General features: G+C 37.3%; 1 protein-coding gene and 1 pseudogene across 1 annotated transcript in view; one reads left to right on the top strand and one right to left on the bottom strand.

Annotated features, from left to right (window-relative positions):
- LOC106772680 (extensin-1) overlaps positions 1-2,792 on the top strand; it is a 4,252-nt gene extending 1,460 nt beyond the window's left edge. Inside the window, exons 2-3 of the mRNA XM_014659262.2 lie at positions 1-1,056; positions 2,518-2,792. Of these exons, the coding sequence (XP_014514748.1) occupies positions 1-1,045 (1,045 nt within the window). The 3' untranslated portion in view covers positions 1,046-1,056; positions 2,518-2,792. The remainder of the gene's footprint in view (positions 1,057-2,517) is intronic.
- An 8,373-nt stretch (positions 2,793-11,165) lies between these two features.
- Positions 11,166-11,689, bottom strand: part of LOC106760025 — an 11,762-nt pseudogene continuing 11,238 nt past the window's right edge.

The raw sequence follows: 11,689 nt of genomic DNA, 5'->3' as shown, positions 1-11,689 counted from the left end.
CCCACCACCATACTATAACTCACCTCCGCCACCCTACTATAACTCACCCCCACTCCCATCACCCTACTATAACTCACCCTCACCCACACCACCATATTATAACTCACCACCAACCCTTTCACCATACTATAGCTCACCACCAGCCTCTTCACCATATTATAACTCACCACCATCCCCTTCACCATACTATAACTCACCACCAGCTCCTTCACCATACTATAACTCACCAACACCTTCACCATACTATAACTTGCCAACACCCCTACCCCCACCCAAGGACTCTTCTCCTCCATCACCACTACCATATTATAACTCACCTTCACCCCCACCACCACCCCCTACCCCATACTATAAGTCACCACCACCCCCATTCTCACCCAAGGACTATTCTCCTCCACCACCACCTCCCAAGAACTCTTATTCTCCACCACCTCCCAAAAACTCCTATTCTCCACCACCTTCGAAGAACTACTCTCCTCCCCCACCACCACCTCCCAAGAACTCCTTTTCTCCACCACCTCCGAAGAACTATTCTCCTCCTCCACCACCACCTCCCAAGAACTCCTATTCTCCACCACCTCCGAAGAACTACTCTCCTCCTCCACCACCACCTCCCAAGAACTCTTATTCTCCACCACCTCCGAAGAACTACTATCCTCCTCCACCACCACCTCCCAAGAACTCCTATTCTCCACCACCTCCGAAGAACTACTATCCTCCTCCACCACCACCTCCCAAGAACTCCTATTCTCCACCACCTCCGAAGAACTACTCTCCTCCTCCGCCCCCTTCACATTACTATAAGTCCCCACCACCCCCACCACCACCCTACAGGGACTCACATCCGCCACCTTCATATTATCGGCCACGCCCACCCCCACCCCTTTGGGAACTATATCCACCACCTCCATCACCATACTATAAGTCACCCCCTCCACCACCGCGCTACCCGGTCCCTTCTCCACCACCACCAATTTACCCTAAAAAGTCACCTCCACCTCCATACTATTATAGTCCACCTCCTCCTCATCATCACAACCTCTAGATTGTTATTTGGTATGATTTTCATAAAACCCTATAATTGTTTTCATTTGAAGATTCATTCATGGAAAATTTGCAAAAATGGAGTAGTTTATCTCGTAGTTTACAAAAATGAGGTAGTTGGCTTAAAATTTACAAAAATAGGGTAAGTCGTCATGAGTCATAACGACTTTCCAATTGAAAACATACTCAGTTCTAACAACTTCTTCATAAAATTCTGAAAAGATGATGTCGCCACGACTCATTCTTTATAAATATGTTGAATGAAAGTTGTCAAGAGTGGTGACAATTTTTAATTTATAGGTTGTTGTCCATAGTGGTGACGACATTCACAGTGATCTCGCCCACAATCGTGGATTATGTGCCATGATGAAGGGTTTAACCGCAGAAAGAAAATTGTCATTCATTATTCCAAAACATAATACAATAATAAAAGCAACAAAACCATTTATGTAAATCGAGAACAAACAAATTTAACTTTTATATGTTTTATGTATTACAACTCTATAACTTGACCCGACTGCAGTCAAGTTGCGACATTGAATCCAGGCTTAAAAGGGCCGAAATAAGTTGTTGTTTAAACTGTTTTGAGACCTTGGTCGAGTTGTTTTAGACCTTAACCAAGTTGTATTATTCCTTGGTCGACTTGTATTAAACCTTGGTCGAGTTGTATCAAAGTTTGGTCAGGCTATCGTATTTGAATTGTTTTAATGAAGTCGACCTGTTGGGCTAGCCCAACTAATCATAGGGCTATCAGGTTTGGTGGATCAGATTGGTTCACATACTTGTGTAGTTGAGAAGCCATAAGTTGTACTATGCATATGACTATAAGCTAAACAATTAGAGGAAAAAGTGATAGGATGTGTCATTGATGGATGATTTTGCATGTCTAGAGGTTCAAACATAAAGCATTGAAAAATCACAAAGAATTTGTTGGGAAGGACCATGTGCATAGATAACATATCATACCTTGATGATGGATTTAGGGTGGAAGTTCTACACTTGAAAGAAAATATTGTAGGATGGTAGGAGGGCAACACACTCCGTTGATTAAATGGTGATGAGATGCAAAATTGAAGATTGTGCACCTACATATAACCTAGCTATCGTTAGTAATGATAACAGTTTCTAATTAATTAGTGAAATTAAAATACATCACCACTTTTGACGATTTTCGTTCAAACAAAGAAATTGTCATAACTCATGACGATTTTACCTTTTCAAAATTTTATAAAGAAGACGTGAGTATTCATGACGAATACCATTAAAAAGTCGTCAAGAGTGATTACATCTTACTATTTCTATAAATTTTAAGTCAACTATCTTTCTTTCTTCTTTTTTTTGTAAATTAAGTGATAAACTACCCTTTTTTTTTAATTTTCCTGCATTCATATATGTAACGTGAAAAGTTTATCGTTTTGTTAATTACATGTCTTTACAAACTAATAATATAAATGCATGTGCTGTGCTTTTCAGGAAATAAACAACGTGTCCAAATAAAGGAGAGGGAAGGACTTGAAGAACCACCATCTACTGAACAATGGAACACGTTTCGTTAATCTAGCATTGATTTGGTTTCGCTTTCATTATATATTTATATATTTTCATATTTCAAGTTTTAAGGGCAGTTCAAATCATGTCTACGCCTTCTCTTGCATCCGTTGTGGTTTTCTAACTGCTGCCAGTGCACTATGTTCTATTATACCAACTTATATTATACATATAATAAACAATATACCCTAAGTTTATCACTTTGACTTCGCATTATTTATAGTTTCTCTATATTTCGTATGAGAAATGCTAATGGATGCGACGTAGACTTCGTTAAAATTATCTACAAAAGGATTTATAGGGCTTCACATGCAAGAAAGACGAAGGTAGAAGAAAAATGATCTACCAGCCTCGTCTTCTTATCCTTATTTCCGTATTATAGTACAAAGGCTGCACATAATAAGTTAAAACTGTATTATATATATAATTCATTGCTTAATAATACACCATTCACCAGTGTAAAAAGTATAAAAAGATTTAGAATTATCTAATGCTATACACACTCGTTTTAATTGTAATAATGTAGATATGAAATAGTGAATGTAGAAGAATAATCCCTTTCAGGTTATAGCATAGCATATTTATACGGTTTTTGGTAGGCAGAAGGCGAAAATTAAGCCAACTTGTTAATAATGGTTTAAATGCCTTTAAATGAGGTAGGTAGGTAACTTTGTAAAACAATAATTCCTGGTTTAGGGAGTTTAGAGTACAAGCTTTGCTTCACGTGTCACCACCTTTTTTTACTACATTATTTTTTAATACAAGTAATTAAGTCAGAAACAAATTTGTATATGCACAGAAAGTAAATACGTAACTATGTACAATCTTTACTTTCTTTTGTTTTTCTCAATATCATCTCCAACAATTAGTCTCGTCAAAATGGTTTGAAATTCGTGAGGCAATCCGATTCACTACGGATTTGAGGCAGGTTGGATTGGAAAAAAATGTGAAAATTTTGATGCGTACCAATTTTGACCCGGCTTGCTAAGAATTCGGCTTACCTGGGTTGAACTCGTGGTGAGTTGGATTGGCTCACCAATCCACCTACTTTTTTTATTAAAATCAAATTATTTAAATTAATTATTCAAATCTTATTTTTTTATTGAAATGAAATTAATTAAATTAATTATTCAAAACACACAACATTTACTTCGCAGTAGAGCTTTTCGTGCTGTGTTGTGTTGTTATCTATCCAAAAGTTCTCATCTGCTATATATTTTTGTTAATGGCTATATATAGTTTCTTAGTCAAACGATTGTGTATGTCTCATTAAATTAAATTGGCAAAATTTTATGCTTGATAGCTTAGAATATATAACAATAGAGTTCTTTTGTTTCATTTTCTTTTCTATCAATTGGTCCAATTATTGTTGTTTCAATTTGATTAATCAAAGTAACATGTTATAAGAATATCGGAAGAAGAGGGTGAAAAAAAAGTTAAGTCAGCCAATGAGCCAACCTGTTTAACCCACCAATCCGTGGTGGATTGGGTCAGGTTCAAATTTTTTCGGCTTGCTAATAAATAAGTCGGATTGGATTGACTCACTAACTGACCGACCCGTGGTGGATCGGACCGACACTAGTGCAATAAAAGGAAATGGCACCGGTTGCTTTTATTTATAGGCACCGGTTCTACAACCGAGGTATATCTGGACGAGGTAAAAAGGAGTACGTTTTATGCCTCGGTTATAAACTGAGTTAACAAAAATAGGATTATGTCCTAGGTTTTAGGTAACCGAGGCAGAAGAGTGATTTCCAAAGGCACAAAGATACCACTCAAATACCACCCAAAGCTACAATTATACCACTCAAAGCTGCAATAATACCAATGCAAGCATGCTTCCAGTCATCGTGTATGCAAGTGAAACAGAAGCAACAATTTTCTTCTACCACCACAACAACATTACAAATTCAACCCACTGCCACACCGACAAGCTTCATCACATTCTCCTCCAACAAAAGCCCCAAAATCTAAAACAATTATCCAACTTTCTTAAAGCCCCAGAAGCAGGTACTAAAATAAAATCTTAATTGAATAATTTCTTAAAGAAAAACAAAAAAACCTAACCCTAAGAATTCGCAAGTCCGCCGGACAACGAAGCCAGCAAATTCAAATGTCCTGGAAGGTGATTCCCCACCGTAGCTGCCGACGCTTCTCCAATGGCCTACCAATTCTCACAACCCAATGCAAATGGAAAATCACGTGCACAAATTCTTCGCCTTCTTCTTCTCCATTCACCTTCTCGGTTACTTCATCATCTTCCGAAAATGGAGCTCCAAGATCTGACCCGAAGCTTCCAACTGCCTCATCTCCCTCTTCCACGGCATCTCGGCAACGATCCTCGCAGTCGTCGTCGTCCCCTCGGCTGAAAACCGCAACCTTGCCACCGCAAACACCAACTTCTAGAACCTCGTGCTAGACTGCAGAGCCGCCCACTTCGCTGCCAACCTCGTACATCTCGACACGTTCTTCACCGGCGGCGAAGACCTCACGTTCGCCTTCCACCACCTCGCCACGCTCTTCGTCATCCTCACGTGCCACCTCGTGACGGTCGATGGGGTGGTGGCAATGCTCACACTCTTGGATTAAGGGGTAGAATCAGAGAGAGGAAAAGTTCTGCACGAAATGGGCAAGGAAGAAGAAAACTAAAGGTTAAATCTTTTAGCCCCTAAAGCGAGACTACCTCGGTTAGTAGTTAAACTGAGGCACAAACATGTTTTTAAACCGCTTCTGGGTGAACCGAAGCAGTAGGTCAGGTTCGAAAAGCTGAAAAGGCTGTTGTGCAGAGGGGTAGGTGGAATTGCAGGTTTTTAGGCACCAGTTGTATGCTTTAACCGAGGTAATAAAGCTTATATGCTTCGGTTCTCTTTTTAACCGAGGTGTATAAGTTAAATTTAACTACAAAAATGTCACCGTGTTTTGATAGACTTCGGTTTTACCTAAATCGAAGTATATTATGCGAGTTTAAATAGCATTTTTTTACTAGTACGAGTTATCCGTTTTAATAGCTCTACCAAAAATAATACCAAAAATAATAGTAATATTTAAGGTATAATTGGATTTCTTTTTGTTAAAATTATAGTGCATACCAAACTGGCTAAGATAATTGTTTGTGTATTTTAAAGTAATTAAATGATGACATGTATATTAATTAAATAATGAATTTATTTTTCTTACAGTATAATGTTTACAAAAGTGCCATTAATGTAGCTGATACTTTTTTATGACATTTAAAATATATCTTCTACATTAGATTTAGAATCGATACAAGTACAATTGTTACGAGAAGTTATTATTTTTTAAGACGATGTGATAAAAAATTCATCATCTATGTGTTGTTTTAAAAATTTATCATAAAATAATTATCACAAAATGTCATTTACATGTTTTATACCCTATCTTTAATAACGGTTAAAATTATATCTCATAAAAAGTAGTATTTTTTATGATAAGTGTAGGTGTAGTTTTAACAATCACAATGTATTTTAAAGGTAGGAATAGTTATGCTAACTAAATATTACAAGAGTGGTAGACTAGTTTTTGATTATCCACCTCTTCTCATACCAGTTTTTCAAACTTCAATGGTTGAATTAAATAAAGAAGTTGAATTTTTCCTTCACTATCGGTAAATATGAGGATGAAGTTTGGAGTGATGTTGAGTCCATGTAAGAAACCTACATACTTTTGGGGAGACATTAGGAATATGAGAAAATGATTTTACATGAACACCTTAAAAATAAAATTGCTCTTCACTTCAAGGGTCACAAAGTCATACTCAAACTTATAAAAGAAGTGAATGGAGACCAACTAAAAAAAAAGCATGATGAAAATAAAAGGAAAAATTTAATTTAAAAATTAAAAATAAAATAATTGTGTTATAAAATTGTTTCGGTTGAATTAGTCTGAGGGTCGATCGTCCTTCCTTGTTCTGCTCTCTTTTAATCTTTAATTCTCTCTAGGAACGCAATCCACTTCGATGGGTTGTTGACCTGCAGAAGACACTCTGACGCTCAAGTCAGATATGTTTCATAAAAAGGTCTCTATTTTATTAGGATAGATCAAGATGTCTTTACCTGAACATCGATCGTATGTTTATAGGGATTGTGACAGCCAAGTCCATTGATTAACAATTAGTGCGGTATATTTTTAGGTAATCAAACCCAATAAATAATAATCAATACCATATATTTGTAAAGTGTAAGGCAATCTGGCCCATTAAATACCTGATAATTGTTCATGAATGACCATTAACTCCAATCGGTGTATTTCATATAGTACATAAGCCCCCCAAGCCCAAGCAAGCTCTTTTACTTGAAAGAGGTGCGCAAGGATTATTATGAGCTTTAAAAGAAGTCGCTCACCTTGTATTTAGGGAGTCTATCTTCGATGCTATAAGTCTTCCTTGCTCTCTATACCGAGCAGCAAACTCTAAGAGTTCTCTTTGGATTTGTTCCCTACACTGGACAGAAAATGCTAAAAGTTCTCTTAATTAAAATAAATTAAACGCTTCAATATTTTCATTGCAAAAGACTTTCACTCCAAAAATATGCTTTTAAATAAAATTAAGTAAATGCTTCAATATTTTATAATGAAAAGGCATTAGAACCTGACAAAGATGAACCTGTTGACTAGTCGACTGATAGTTCTTTTTCAAACTTCCTACGTTGAGTGGGGATTTTTGTAGCCTTTTTTCGAACTTCCCCCCGAGCGACTTGAGGCAGGAGTTATTATTCTAACTTCCTGTGTTGAGTGGAGATTTCTGAAGCCATTTTTCTGACTTCCCTCGAGCGGCTTGAGGCAGGAGTCCTTTTTCTTACTTCCTGCATTGAGCGGAGATTTCTGAAACCATTTTTCTGACTTCCCCCAGAGTGACTTGAGGCAGGAGTCGTCTTTCTGATTTACTGCGTTGAGCGGGGATTTCTGAAGCCATTTTTCTTACTTCCTCCCAAGCGGCTTGAGGTAGGAGTCATTTTTTTGACTTTTTACATTGAGTGGGGATTTCTGAAGGCATTTTTTTGACTTCCCCCTAAGCGGCTTGAGGTAGGAGTCATTTTTCTGACTTCCTGCGTTGAGCGGGGATTTCTAAAGCCATTTTTCTGATTTCCCCCGAGCACCTTGAAGCAGGAGTAATTTTTCTGACTTCTTACGTTGATTAGGGATTTCTGAAGCCATTTTTCTGACTTCCCCCCAAGCAGCTTAAGGCAGGAGTCATTTTTCTGACTTCCTACGTTGAGCGGGGATTTCTGAACTCATTTTTCTGACTTCCCCCCGAATGGCTTGAGGTAGGAGTTATTTTTCTGACTTCATGCGTTGAGCGGGGACTTCTGAAGCCCTTTTTCTTACTTCCCCGCGACCGGCTTGAGCCAAAAGTCATTTTTTTTGACTTTCTACGTTGAGCGGAGATTTCTGAAGCCATTTTTCTGACTTTCCCCCGACCGGCATGAGGCAGGAGTCATTTTTCTGACTTCCTGCGTTGAGAAGGAATTTCTGAAGCCATTTTTCTGACTTCCCCTAAGCGACTTGAGAAATCCCCGCTCAATGTAAAAAAGTCAGAAAAATGGCTTCAGAAACTCCTTCTTAAAATATTGTAGAGGATTGAATCTTCCTGTGCATAATATTTTTATGAACACACCTTTTAAGAACACCATCCAGGTTGGTCAAGCATCTTTGGAAACAATCTCCAAACACTGAAAAATCATCCATGAAGACTTCTATGCTTTTCTCCATAAACTCCGCAAAGATTGCTTGCATACACCTTTGAAACGTAGTAGGGACATTACATAATCCAAATGGCATTTTTCTATAGGCAAATATACCAAAAGGACATGTAAAGGCTGTGTTTTCTTGATCTTCAAGATCCACCACAATTTGATTATATCCAGAATAGCCATCAAGGAAACAATAGTATGCATGTCCAGCCAATCTCTCTAGCATCTGGTCGATAAAAAGTAAAGGAAAATGATCCTTTCTGGTAGCTGTATTTAATTTTCTGTAGTTAATACACATCCGCCACCCAGTAACTATTCATGTAGGGATCAATTCATTTTTCTCATTATGAATTACCGTCATTCCCCCTTTCTTTGGAACCACTTGGACTGGACTCACCCATTTACTATTAGATATTGGATAAATAATTCCTGCTTCTATTATGTGGGGCTTATACCTTTAATATCTGCAATTGACCAGCCTATAACACCTTTATTTGCTTTTAAGACTTCCACCAACTTCTTTTCTTCTTCCAGAGATAATGAAGTACTAATAATAACTCGCTTTCCTCCATTATCTTCTAGAAATACATATTTTAAATGTGGTGGTAACTCTTTGAATTCAAGCTTTCTTTCTTTCACTTTCTCTTTGGGGTCAATTCTTTCAAAACTAGCCTGTTCTGTTGACATTTCCTTTTTTGCCTCCAAGTCACACCCACATTCTTCAATCATTTTATTCTCCTCTTCATGTAAATCTTCGCATTCATTAATGAGAGTTGATAACAGTAGAAAAACAGTTATTTTCATATGTCAATTTAGACCAAATTACACCCTTTAAGACTTAAAACGAGCTTAGAATCAAGTAAAACTCAATAAATGAGTCAGTTGAGAGTCAAAAGCTGTTTTTAGCGATATTATGCTTGTTTTGCATTGTTTTGTAGTGATTTTGATTAAAGTGAAGATTGGGATTGAAGATGAAGGTCTGACTCAAGATTAAGGAAGAAAATTGAAGAAAAGAAGAGTCAAGAAACCGCCCGACGGCAAAATTCAACGCTGGATGGTCCAAGGCGAGGAGAAGGCACCTGACGTTATAACAACAAGTTGTAGAGGATTGAATCTTCCTGTGCAAAATATTTTCTCACAAAAAGCATGCGTTAAAGAAAAATATTTTATAATTTATTTTTATAACGAGATGACATTAAATCCTGATAAGGTTGAACGATGGTATGAACCTTTTCCTGTGCAGGATATTTTTACTCACAAAAATATGAGTTAAATAAAATATTCAACATTTTATTTTTACAATGGGATGACATTAGAACCTGATAAGGTTGAATGTTGGTCTGAACCTTCCTTCCTGCACATGATTTTTTACTCACAAAAATATGAGTTAAATAAAATATTCAATATTTTATTTTATAATGAGATGGCATTAGAACTTGATATGGTTGAAAATTGTTCTAAACCTTCCTGTAGAGGATATTTTTACTTACAAAAATATGAGTTAAATAAAATATTTATTTTTATAATGAGATAATGTTAGAACTTGATAAGGTTGAACGTTGGTATTGCACATGATATTTTTACTCACAAAAAATATGAGTTAAATAAAATATTTATTTTTATAATAAGATAACGTTATAACGTGATAAGGTTGAACTTTGGTCTGAACCTTCCTGTACGTAATATTTTTACTCATACAAATATGAGTTAAATAAATATTTATTTTTATAATTAGATAACATTAGAACCTAATAAGGTTGAACATTGGTCTGAACCTTTTCTTGTATAGGATATTTTTACTCACAAAAACATGCATTAAATAAAATATTCAACATTTTATTTTTACTATAAGATGAAATTAGAACCTAATAAGGTTGAACGTTGGTTTGAACCTTCCTGTACATAATATTTTTACTCACAAAAATATGAGTTGAACAAATATATTATAATTTATAAATTATAATGAAAAGTGAAACCTGTCAAGGTTGAACGTAGGATTGAACCTTTAATGTGAAGGATATTTTTACTCACAATAATATGAATTAAACAAAATAAAGTACATGCTTCGATATATTATCATTTATAAATTATAATAAAAAGTGGAACTTGATAAGGTTGAACGTTTGATGGGTACATATTTATGTCCACATTTATGCTTTAAAATTAAAATTTTTGATAGAATATTTGTGCTTAAATGATTGATTTGTAGAGGATTTATAATTATTGGATTTAGTGTGTTTGGAAATAAAAAGGGCTTAAAAAGTGATTTTAATTGCATAAATTATGCTTGGATGTTCTAATATTTATTTGTGCAACTGAAGTTAGAGTTTTATTGGTTCAAATTGCAATTTAAAGCCCAAAATCAGATTTTATTTGATAAATAATGTAGAGATGGGCCAAACAGTCAGTTTTTACCCTTGCACCTCCAGATTTCCCTACATGCACCCCTCTCTTCTAAACCAGGCCAATACTGAAGCCCAACAGTAACCCTTTTCTCCTACACCTCCTAAATTTTCCTACCCATACCCCTCCTATCACTAACTAAGTCAGATTGCCTAAGATGGTGCCACATGGCAGTCCACAAATAATAGATCCAACCATCCAGATGATGCCACATCACTAATCCCTGCACTCACCAAATGAACCACTCAAAAGTTGCCACATCAGCCCCCATGCCACATCATCATCTTCAACCCTTTTCCAGAAACCCTAATTTCCAAACAGAAACCCTAGCCGTCGCAGGGGCCGCCGCTGCTACCACCTTGCCGCCGACCACCCATCGCGTCGATGTCCTCTCCAACATCGCGCAACCATTTTCACAGCTAGTAGCACCATCTTCTTCCTCCACCGCCGCAGGAACGACCATCACAGCGCCTCCTCCATGGCCACCACGCTTCGACCACCATCTTCTTCTTCGCAAAGCTCCGTCCACCATCTTCTTTCTCGCGAGCAAGCCGCCGTGAAGACATCACCATCAACATGCCCCTGCAAACAGATCTCAGACTCGAACCATCTTCCTCGCTTAACCAAGAATTGCGACAGAAGCCTTGCGATGTTCAAACCTCCATTGCCGCCATCATCACCGTCACAGGAACGACACAATCTTCTCCTTCGAACCTGTACTCAGAAAAACCAACCCAAAACCCCAAATCACCCAGATCAACCCCAACACAGAAATCGCTATCATCCACACCTTGCCGTCATCACTCAACAAGTTCGTCTTCGCATCATCCCGTTCACAACCGTCAACGCTGCGACACCTTCATCCTCCGCCATCATGAAGCTTCTTCTTCGCATTTCGCACCTGCAATCAAACCAGAATCACAGCAGCCGTCAAGTGCTCGTTGAATTGCTTCCAGAGAACGAAACGCCTCTTCCATTCTCGCGGC

This window comes from Vigna radiata, chromosome 1, assembly GCF_000741045.1.
Source record: "Vigna radiata var. radiata cultivar VC1973A chromosome 1, Vradiata_ver6, whole genome shotgun sequence".
Classification (NCBI taxonomy): Eukaryota; Viridiplantae; Streptophyta; class Magnoliopsida; order Fabales; family Fabaceae; genus Vigna; species Vigna radiata.
This window is presented reverse-complemented; position numbering and strand designations above follow the sequence as displayed.